The following is a 10,900-nucleotide window of genomic DNA, read 5'->3' as shown; positions in this document are numbered from 1 at the left end:
GACCTATAAATTTGATAGTAAAAATATTAAAAACGTTAGTTAATGTAAGAATATTAAAAACATTAACTTATAAATTTGATGGTACATGGCATGTTTATTTATTTAAATTATAAGTATTATAGGAGGGGGAATATAAGTGATGTATATACCACATGCAAGGAGGAGTAAATGAGAGGAGAGGGGGAGTAGTAGAAAAGGAAGGGAGAGAGAAGGGAGAAAGCATACCTTTCTCGGCCTTTTGGCTAAGATCAAGTGTAGTATCTGTTCTTATCAGTTTAATATCTGATACGTGGTTCATAGAACCACATGATATTAAATGTATTTTTCTATGGGGAGGCACCACTCGCAATAGCTTGCTATTGGGGCTCTCGGTCGTCGCTTGTGCGTTGCACTACAGCACCAGCCTGGCGCACCCCAACGACACCAAAACAAATATTATTAATCGAATTGTTTGTTTGTTTAAGTTATGGTGCTCTGAGCGTATTATTAATCGAATTGTTTGTTTGTTTAAGTTACGGTGCTCTGAGCGTTTGTTTGGAGGGTTTGTCGTTTGGTTTAAATCGTTTTTTGGTGAATTGAATTGAATTGTTGTTTGTTTAATCGGTGAAAAGAAGTTAAGTTCTGTTGCTCTGAGCGTTTGTTTGTTTGGAGTGTTTATCGGTATAGCTTCCGGTTCCTTTCTGCCCTGAATTTAAATCAAGTCCTCGCCTCCTTGCTTTTGATTATCAATTGTCTATGGCTCGTCCGTCGCGCACAGTGATCGTTATCTCTTAATCCAGTTGTGTGTATGCCGTGAAGCGGATTTTTCTCTGCGCCCTGAAGTCGTCATATGGTTTTCCAGTGTGAATTTGATTGATTTCCATCAACAATTTCAACGTTTCAGTGTGAATTTGATTTAATAGTTTCAGTGTGAATTTGATTGATTTCTATCAGCAATTTCAACGTTTCCAGTGTGAATTTGATTTTTGATTTCTATCAGCAATTTCGACGTTTGCAGTGTGATTTTGATTTTGAATCCTATCTCAGCAATTTCGACGTTTTGCAGTGTGAATTTGATTGATTTCTATCAGCAATTTCAACGTATTTAGGGCATTCAAAGATATTTTTTTCACTGTCAGTGAAATGCGGTTGGGCTGTACAGAGTGTCGAATGCTTGTTGTTGCGAGAAGGCAGAATAGGGTAATTGGCAGGGAGTTTGCAGGGTGGTGTCTTTTCACTGTTATTGAGATGATGTTGGGCTTTACAGAGTGAATTTTTTCACTGTTAGTGAGATGATGTTGGGCTTTACAGAGTGAAATTCTTGTTGTTGCGAAAAGGCAGAATAGGGGGATTCTCAGGGTGCGTGCTCAAGAATACAGGATTGCTGAACCAAAAGGCAGATGACAGTGCGCCATATGTTTAGGATGGGATATACCTATTGCAAATGTTTAGGATGGGATATACCTATTGCAACATTTGCAGAAAATAATGTCATATTTTGAAGCTCACACGGTATTCTAAGCCAATGGGATATACCCATTGCAACATTTGCAGAATAATAATGTCATATTCTGAAGCTCACACGCGTATTCTAAGCCAATGGGATGTACCCATTGCACATGTGCAGAATAGTAATGTCATATTTTGAAGCTCACACGGGTATTATAAGCCAACTAAGTGTAAAGGATAAACTTTTGGCTGTTGTGAATGCACATATTTTGGACAGGAAGCATAAAAATGGTTGATGACAGGAATGTGAAGTTACCATTTTGAGTGGGGTAATGATCTAGCTGCCGTGCTTATGAGGTTTATTGACTCTATTTGGTGCAAGGGTGATTGGACAAAGATCACCCCTGCCCACAACGCCACGGACGGACAGTTCATTGGGAAGTTCAGACACAAACTCAAGCATGCGCTCAACAATCTAAAGAAACAGACACAACAGGTTTTCCTTTTTATTAGTTATCCTGGTAATGGAAATTGCATTGCTTGCAACCTCCAAGGGCTGTTGTTGTTACAACAATTAAAACTCGAAACCACAAACAACAATGAAAACTGCAACATGACCAAGTCCTTTTTCTCACAAGTTGCCCATTGGTCTCGGTCTCCGTTGCACTCACACTCGCATTCACTGTTCCAAATAGCTGTCAATGGCTCCTTTTAAAACTAGGAATTATGGTTACCCTGTTTCTGCATTTTCTCCACAAATATAGGATTGCTGAAGTCATTTTGGGCGAAGGCAAATGGCACTTTGAACGTCATCCAAACTGGGTGGGAACATAGACATGAAAATTTGCAAATTTGGTCTTTCCCTTTCAAAATTTGGTCTTTCCCTTTCTTTCAAGATAATCCAGACTGGGTGGGAACATAAACATTAAAATTTGGGACTTTGGTCTTTCCCTTTCTTTCAACATGAAAAAATCAATTTGATATTGGATTTTTGGTTTCCAATGCAGGTAATATCGCTGAGCCAAATATCTGTGACAATGTTGTTTACTCTTCCACCATTAGCCTTGATGATAAGCGAAGTGTTTCTCCGGAATCGAAAACTTACATTTCACGCTGTAAATCCCAGAATTCCAGTGAAAGTATGTCCAGTTTTTCTGGAGGCCAGCGAGATTTCTTTTCTCTTTTTGTTTTTAATTAGAACATTATGCACTCACATTGCAGCTGGAAAATTCGAAGTCTCCTTGCATATAAATTGCATTACAATGAGATAAAGCAGGGGGAGGTGGGAAGGTGGCGTTTGCCAAGAAATGATCTTGCACCCAAACTCTGTGGAGTTATTGCATGCATACACCAACTCTGTGGAGTTATTACATGCATACACTAAAAAGATCAGATAAAAAAGGCAAACCATCGCATATCAATCTGGGAATTGATGGACACTTATATTTTCGTAGCTACTCCTGTCAAGTCTTCCTATCCTCACGAGAGGTGAGTACATAGCTGTGATTGCATCCCAAATAACTGAGATCAATGCTTTAGCTACAATTGTAGATGTTGAAGTCAGGGTTCACCTGCTTGTAGTGCATTGTTTAGCTAAGCAGAACAGCTTTAGGCATGCTTTGAGTTTATGGTACACTGCTACCTTTATTCGTGCGAATATTGATGCAAGGGCACAAAAAGATGAAAGACAATTAGCCAGCTCTACAGTGAATGGTAAGATGAAATCCCTGAGTGAACAGACCTTGACTTGAACCGAATCAAATTGACCTAACAGGGGTCCCTGTTATTAGAGAGAGCATAAATTGGCTATTTTGCCTTGATTACATGTCTTCCCCAGACAAAGTATATACCTGGAAACTAGCAGAACCTGAGTGAACAGACCTAACAGGGGTCCCTGTTATTAGAGAGAGCATAAATTGGCTATTTTCCCTAGACTACATGTTTTCTCCCGACTTACATAACATAACCACAATCACAATCACAAAGCTTATTCTCCGTGCTATAATATATATAAATAGATAGATATGGACATGCAATACAGACCCAAATGCTGAACACCGACCACCCATGATGGCGCGATCAGTCCGTTGCATGCGGGTTGATCACATTCAAACCACAGTGCAAGCTCCAAGTACAGTAATAGGATTTGGCCATTCCCAGGCAAATATAGGCTCCAAGTACAGTAATAGGATTTGGCCATTCCCAGGCAAATATAGGCTCCACGTACAGTGATAGGATTTGGCCATCCCCAGTCAAATATAGGTGAGAAAATCAACCACAACATATGCTAGTAATCATAGTTTCCAATCTCTCTTTGTTGGCTACATGCTCCACAACATAGTTGCGAGTGCCATCGGAGGTTCAAGAATGGAAAAATGTCTACTCAAGGCCTGCACCAAACAATGAGAAATCTACAAGCAGAAGATAATGCACATGTTTTGTCAGCAAAAATCTATGTATCTACATAGAAGGATTGAGAAACAAACAAAATAAAAGGGAGCAGGACACATTAATAAACAAAATAAAAGGGAGCAAGACACAGTAAGTTGGGGCAGGACACAGGAGAGGCTTATATTCGGAGGAAGCCAAAAAAGAAGTTGTTTCAAAGAAGCAATGGGAGAGGGCACACATAACTGGGCAAAACTGAATTCTCTGTGGTTGCGGATAAGGCTGGCAACGGGAAAAGGGGTCTACATAATTCAAATTTTGGGAGATTCCAAGATAGCTGACTAGATCAATGGCAAAGTGTAAATCTCCAGAATTAAATCCTTTCCCCAATCTTCTCGGAAAGGATCAAGCAACTTTCAACACGCATATGTAGCGTTCAATCTTTCCGTTGATGAGCATCCTGAGCAAGCTTTATCTGTTTGGACAGGTGTGGTTTTACCACATAAGGATGGGGGGGCTATCATATTAACACCCAATGAGGAGACTAGCCACAGCAACCGGCCTAAAACTGCAGGACAGATGCCGATAAATCTGTGCTGTTTCATTTTTGGTTTTTCCACGGGGAAGATCCGGATCCAAGTTTCCGTTAGAAGAGCCTAGAGGGCAAAATCCGTTTGATGTGTGAAGTAATTGGGCTTTCTGGAGGAAGAACAGCAAGCAGAATTATAGCCCTAGCCCTTTTCGGGTTAGGCTTTGACATTGACACAACTTTTTCTCAGTGCTCGGCGCATTCGCATTGTATGTTCAAATTTCGATTTAAAACAGTAAATATACAATCGATATTCAAATTTCTATTTCAAACACTAAATATACAAATTTCTATTTCAAATAGGAATTAGAAATATCGTGTTTTTTTCCTTTCCTTGAAACTGATTAGGAGCACGAACACTGCGTCCCCTTATTATTAGGAGCACAAACACTGCGTCCCCTTATTAACTCGGAAAGCATATCATGGCGATCCAACAGTTTACTAGGAAAATGCAAACAAACAAGAAACGTTTGCCTTGCTGTGAAACTTGTACAAATAAAGAAAATTGCAGCATTGCTGGGGCTTGAACCCGTGTCTCCGAGGCGAGAGAGCCGACCAAGTTGACTACAGTTGAGCGAGAAGTGACCAAGTTGACTACAGTTGAGCCGACCAAGTTGACTACAGTTGAGCGAGAAGTGACCAAGTTGACTACAGTTTAGCGAGAAGTGTACGAAGTAATATTGAAGACAACCTTCTAATTTTTAACTCGAAGTTGTAATTAGTTGGAAACGACAAACAATCAATCCATCGAAGTTGTAATTAGTTGGAAACGACAAACAATCAATCCATCGACGATGGGGCTCGGATCGTGTTTATAGAAAAAACAGAACAAATTGGAACGCTGGTATCAATCTATGAATGAGTAGATTGGAACACTGGTTTCAATCAATCTATGAAAAGAAGTAACTAACTGGTTTCAATCTATGAAAGGAAAGGAAGTAAGTAACTGCTGCACACGGCATGGCGTTCAGAACAATAACGAACAACGTTCTATAAACCATCCAAGGCGTTCGGAACAATAACGAACAACGTTCTATCAACCATCCAAGGATTTTGAGATGGTTTCCTCTGGCACCTCTCTATCAAAATCAAATCAGAGACCACGCAGTTGTTACGATTTTATCAAGTAACCAGAAATATTGGGAGCTGTCACATTTTGTTTCTGTTTTTAGTATTGTGTGGAGGCCGCGCGAACGCGAGCCTCCGCTGCCACAAATTATGACGTGCACTCTCCTCAATGGGAGATGCTAGGTAAACCCCGCTCCCAAGTGCAATAGAGGTGGCCTTCCTAGGCCATCGACCTTCCTGATCATCGATTGACCCCGTCCAGGTTATTTTCCATCTTCGCCTTCTATACACCTTCCTTTCATCACTCTCATCCACCCTTTGCATGTGGGATATAGCCCTACCATATTAATATCCAATCAATTTTTTCCTCTCTAATTTCCTACTTCACTATTATTATATTCAATATATGGCCCTCATTTCTAGTGACATGCTAGTGTTGCTCTTTATTATTGTGGATGTGTGCCTTTCCGCATGGTAATTGTTGGGGTTGGATATGTGCCTATCTACGCAGTATTCTTGGGGGTAGGTGCAAGATCTTCGTAACTTTAGCCCTAATGCTTTGCGCAATCGGTGGGACCATCTACCAAAGATATGTTGTCGATAGGGAGATCACATGTTCAAATCAAGGAGAGTCCCTTAGAGTCATGAGTAACTCTTATGATTAGTGGTTCGCGCCATTCCTCATCCAGATGTTATGGGGAAGAAGGGGGATCCTCCAAAGGCTTCCTTCATCTCTACACACACACACACACACACAAATAACTCCGCATGAGACAACACTGACACAATCGATAGTGAACCAAAAAGCAAAGTAGTCTAAAGCCAAAAGGTGGGAAGAAGATAAGAAAGAAAGAAAAAATCCAAAGTCAACTAGGGATAACGTTTTTACGAATTTTACACTTCGATAAGAGCAAGCGGGAAAAGTTGTTGTGATTCTCGACCCTACAGATCCTTCCAATTTAGAGATTGAATAATTTTATAAGACAATCATCCAGGATTGGAACAAGAGAACAAGGGCAGTAAAACGAATAAAAAAATCCAAAGTCGACTAGGGATGACGTTTTTACGAATTTTACACTTCGACAGGGGCAAGCGGGAAAAGTTGTTGTGATTTTCGACCCTGCAAATGCTTCCAATTTAGAGATTGAAGAATTTTATAAGACAATCATCCATGATTGGAACAAGAGAACAAGGGCAGTGAAACGGAACACCCTCCTCGATTCCCATTTACTGGGCAGAAATGGTAGAACACCAATGCCTCAAACTTTGTTGCAATCGTGATGGGTAGCAATTTCCCCAGGCATAAATGTAAAGGACATGAACTATTTCAAACACGTGTTTCCTTCAAAGACCAATCACGCTACACTCCTGACCTCGAGTTCCAATGACTGGGGCCCTCCTCCTCGGGAATAAACAACTTCAGAAGCTCCTCGTGAGGATCCTCAAACTTTCCTCTCTGCCTTATCCAACGTTTTTTTGCACCCCAAACTTTTGAAGTTGATTGGTTGCGTGAAGAACTGCAATGTGATTGTTTTCATTCGCCACGGCGGCACCCATAATTTTATCCATATGAGAGTGGCAGAAGAAACCAATTGTTATGTCCATGTCATGCATGGATTTCGTTCAAGTTAGTCGTTTTTAGTGGGGTCACTTAAAATTGCTCAAATCTGGTAGTAATCCACATGAAATAATTGTGGTGACTAACTTGTCTAGCCGTGTAGTCACTAATCTCTCATTTTGTAAGTTAGTGAAGTGTGGAGGGCGATGTGAAACCTCATATCACAGGCTAGTAGCTCAAATCTCACATGTTTGCTGTTGAAATGGGTGATTATCAAACAATGCTCGGTGTCGAATGATCACATGCTTTGGGGCATGTTACAATGGATTTTTAAGGAATTATACATGATCTTCGATAAGGAAGGGCACGAGCATGCACTCAAAGGGATTAAGTTTGGCTCCCTCGAAATCATCAACTCTTGTTATACGGAGAAGCTATCGGAGAAAGGCCACTCCAATTTTACTGCCCAATTCAATGTCGTACGAGTTGTGAGTGGTCCCCCACAAGAGATTCCTAATGATTTGCATATGGTACTAAATAAACATTGATTGGTATTTGAAACACCATGTGCATTGTGACCTTCATGTGGTGAGCATGACCATGGCATCCTCTCAGTTCTAGGTGGTCAACCACCCAATATGTGTCCCCGTAGACACCCACTTGCATAGAAGAATGAAATGGAAAATGACCATTCATGAACTATCAGAGACTGGAGTCATACATCCCAATAAGATCCCTTCCTTACTAACCATGGTCTTGGTATTTGAGAATGAAGTTAGTTGGCACACGTGCCTTGGCTTTTGGGCTCCCAACCAGTGGATCACCAAAGACAAATTTACCAGATTGGTTATCAACGATCTCTTAAATGAGCTTCATGGAGACGAGTTCTTCGTTGAACTGGACCTTTACTTAGGATACCACCAAACACGGATGAAGGAAATGGACATCCCTAAAACAAACTTTCACACACATGAATGCCATTATGATTTTTCAGTGATGCCCTTTTGACTTTGTAGTGCTTCGTCCACCTTTAGGAACCTCGTGAACAAGATTTTATGACCCTTCCCGTGCAATTTTGTGCTTGCATTCTTTAATGATAGCTTGATCTACAAAAAAACTTGGGACTCCCATGTGGAACATGTTGATAGGCCCTATAACTCCTTGAAGGCCACCAATTGATCCTTACACATTCTCGCAAAGATGTCTTTGGGGCTTCAAAGGTCAAATACTTCTATCACATTGTCAACAGGAAAGCCCCACAAGTGGACCCAAAGAAAGTTGTAGCTACATAGGATTAGCCACAAACTAAGACCTCGAAGACCTTGCACGGCTTCCTGGGACTAACATGCTACTAAAGCAAGTTTGTGAATAACTATGGTAACCACCTTAACAACCGTGCTAAAAAAAAGCGTGTTTGTGTGGAATAACGTTGCCGAGCAGACCGTCATATTTACAAAGCACATCAGAACTCCATGAACAGGATTGCACATACAAATGCTTCACACCAAAGTAGCTATTCTCCACACACTTAAGGACAATTTGGTTCTGGCTCAAAAAATGGCATGAAACAAAAAGCTGACTGGCATCGCTCCGAGAAGGGGACTAGGTGTTTCTTCACCTTCAACCCTATAAATAAACAACTCTCAAAGACAAAAACCATCAGAGGCTCTCACTAAAATTCTAGGGACCTTATTAGACCCTCAGGTAGATTGGACAAGGTTCTTGCAAATTGGCTCTCGCAACCCACTTCAAGATACATGTCGTGTTTCATGTGTCTTGTTTGAAGATGAAAGTGTGATTGGACCGCAAAGTGCAAACTAGTCCATTCGAACTTGATGAAGAAGGGTCCATTCCCAGGTATGTATATAAGTCTTTACTTCTTATTGTTAATATTTATTTTTGTGGGGTAAACACCCACGAGGGATTTGAACTCGTGAATTTTTCACATGGAGTACCTAAATAAAATACCCATTCACTGTCAATCCAAATCCGTGTGGGTTTAAGTCTTTTTTTTTTACAGAAATGGATAGTGGATATATTAGATACTTGGCCTTAATGCCAAAAAGCGGATTACAAAAGGAAAGCCTAGTTCCACGAGTACCGCACAACCTTGCAAGACCATGTTATTTATGCTTAGCTCATATCTCTTTTTAGTGGCTACTATGTGGTCAATTTCATAGATTTTCCCAAGTTTGTGCATACATACATACTGATTTAACAATAGGCAGTAAAACATAACAGCTCTCTAAATTAAGGAATTGGTTCCCATGTTTCCTGTTCGCCTCTGAGCAAAGCTCCAGCTGTAAGAAGGCCTGCTTTGTTGGCTTCAATGTCTGCCTCCTTGTTATTATCTCTCAACACGTGGTAGAAATTCAATTTCTGAAATGAGTCTCCGAGATCTGTTATTCTGAAAATCATCCTTGCAAGCCTTAGGTCTATTGGCTTAGCATGTGTCACCATAGTGTTAATGATAACCTGAGAATCCCCAATTACATTAGCCTCCTTGATGTTCAGCACTTTCAAAAGCTTGAGCCCTTGGAAAAGAGCCAAAGCCTCAGCTTGAATGCTAGAAGCGATGCCCAGACCCCAGGCGAAACTGTGGATCCTTATGCCATCTGGATTCAATATGATACCTCCAATGCCAGCTCTTCCAGGATTGCCCTTTACAGCCCCATCAAAAAATAGAGAGTGTCTCGACTGATTTGTAATCCATCCCCGAAACTCTTTTGATGTAACTCTTATTTGCCAATCTTTGGGGAGGGAGATACTATTTGCAATTTATTGGAACTGAAGATCAAGAGAAGAGCCCCAATTTATATCTTGCTAGCTTAGGCTTAAATCATCTTTATACTCTCTCAAGCACTCTTTTAGCTTACATTTAATCTTAACTACCACGAGCTCAACATCTTGTTCGTGGTTTCTGAAGATCCTTTTATTTCGCTCAAGCCAAAGCCACGAACAGATAATTTTAGGGAGAATAGACCAAGCAGTTCTGATAGTTTTATTTTTTGGAGGGGGACCAGGATACCTTTGCAACCATTTAGCAAAAAGATCAGGAATGGAGGAAGGCAAAGTGAAGTTGGAGCTCAAAGATCCCAGTAGCTCGGTCCAAATATGCATTGTGAAAGTGCATTCAAGCATCAGGTGAGTTACGCTTTCCCGGTTTTCCTTACAAAGGCTGCACCTTGAAGGGCTATGGAAACCTCGCTTTTGAAGATTATCATCAATCAAAATTTTGGAGTGGCATAACAGCCAGTTGAAGAAGTCGATTTTTGGCAAGGAGGGATTATGCCATATCCCTTTCCACGGTTCTGGGTTCATGGCCACATGAGGGCGCTCACACAGCTTGGTGTAACCACGAGCTAATGTGTATCCACCAGCATGCGCACCCCATCCTCTTGAGTCACAATTTCGTGCCAGCATTGGAGCCAAGCCGTGGAGCTTGGATAACAGGATCTCGCGCTCCATAAACAATTCTGGGGGCGATTGCAGATTCCAGCATGCCCAGCGTGAATCCTGCCAGACGAAAATGTCCCACAGGGAACACATTCCTGTCTTGCTCATCCATCTGCGCAGCGCTTGGAGTGAGCTATAGTCTCCCAGTGGCTCATTATTCATTATCCTGTCTGTCCAGAGGTTGATCCTTTTTCCATTATCGGGAATCTAGTAGGCATGATCATTGATGAGAGGGTAGGTTTTGATACAGAGCTTCAAAAAGGGCGTATTTGGATGCGTCTGAGGGTGATCTAGGCAGCGGGAGCGCTGGCCTTTGAAATATTTTTTCCAAAGAGCTAATTGTGCCCAGCCAAGGTTAGGAGCAATAATTATCCAGATTAATTTAGCTCCCATTGCAATATTATGGATGCCAA

General features: G+C 41.1%; 1 protein-coding gene and 2 non-coding genes across 3 annotated transcripts; 1 reads left to right on the top strand and 2 right to left on the bottom strand.

Moving 5' to 3' along the window:
• Nucleotides 1-221: 221 nt before the first annotated feature.
• LOC149205649 (U2 spliceosomal RNA) lies at nt 222-418 on the top strand. The gene has a single exon (XR_016253141.1). It is a non-coding gene; the product is annotated as a U2 spliceosomal RNA (small nuclear RNA).
• A 5,165-nt stretch (nt 419-5,583) lies between these two features.
• LOC149205648 (U1 spliceosomal RNA) lies at nt 5,584-5,743 on the bottom strand. Its single transcript, XR_016253130.1, has one exon. It is a non-coding gene; the product is annotated as a U1 spliceosomal RNA (small nuclear RNA).
• Nucleotides 5,744-9,281: 3,538 nt separating this feature from the next.
• Nucleotides 9,282-10,599, bottom strand: LOC149205647 (uncharacterized). The gene is made up of 2 exons (XM_089397463.1): nt 10,439-10,599; nt 9,282-9,798 (listed from the first exon to the last, which is right to left on the bottom strand). The coding sequence occupies exons 1-2, from the start codon at nt 10,597-10,599 to the stop codon at nt 9,282-9,284; spliced, it is 678 nt and encodes a 225-aa protein (XP_089253589.1).
• Nucleotides 10,600-10,900: the final 301 nt, after the last annotated feature.

Source organism: Pinus tabuliformis, chromosome 1_2 (assembly GCF_031772625.1).
Source record: "Pinus tabuliformis cultivar Carrire ecotype Pingquan chromosome 1_2, CPIR1, whole genome shotgun sequence".
NCBI lineage: Eukaryota > Viridiplantae > Streptophyta > Pinopsida > Pinales > Pinaceae > Pinus > Pinus tabuliformis.
This window is presented reverse-complemented; position numbering and strand designations above follow the sequence as displayed.

Excerpts from the sequence above, each read along its gene's own strand:
- LOC149205647 (XM_089397463.1), bottom strand. The coding sequence starts at position 10,599 with ATGGATGAGCAAGACAGGAATGTGTTCCCTGTGGGACATTTTCGTCTG. Across the intron at positions 9,799-10,438 it reads TCCAATGCTGGCACGAAATT|TATCTCCCTCCCCAAAGATT; the intron begins GTGACTCAAGAG and ends AATTGCAAATAG.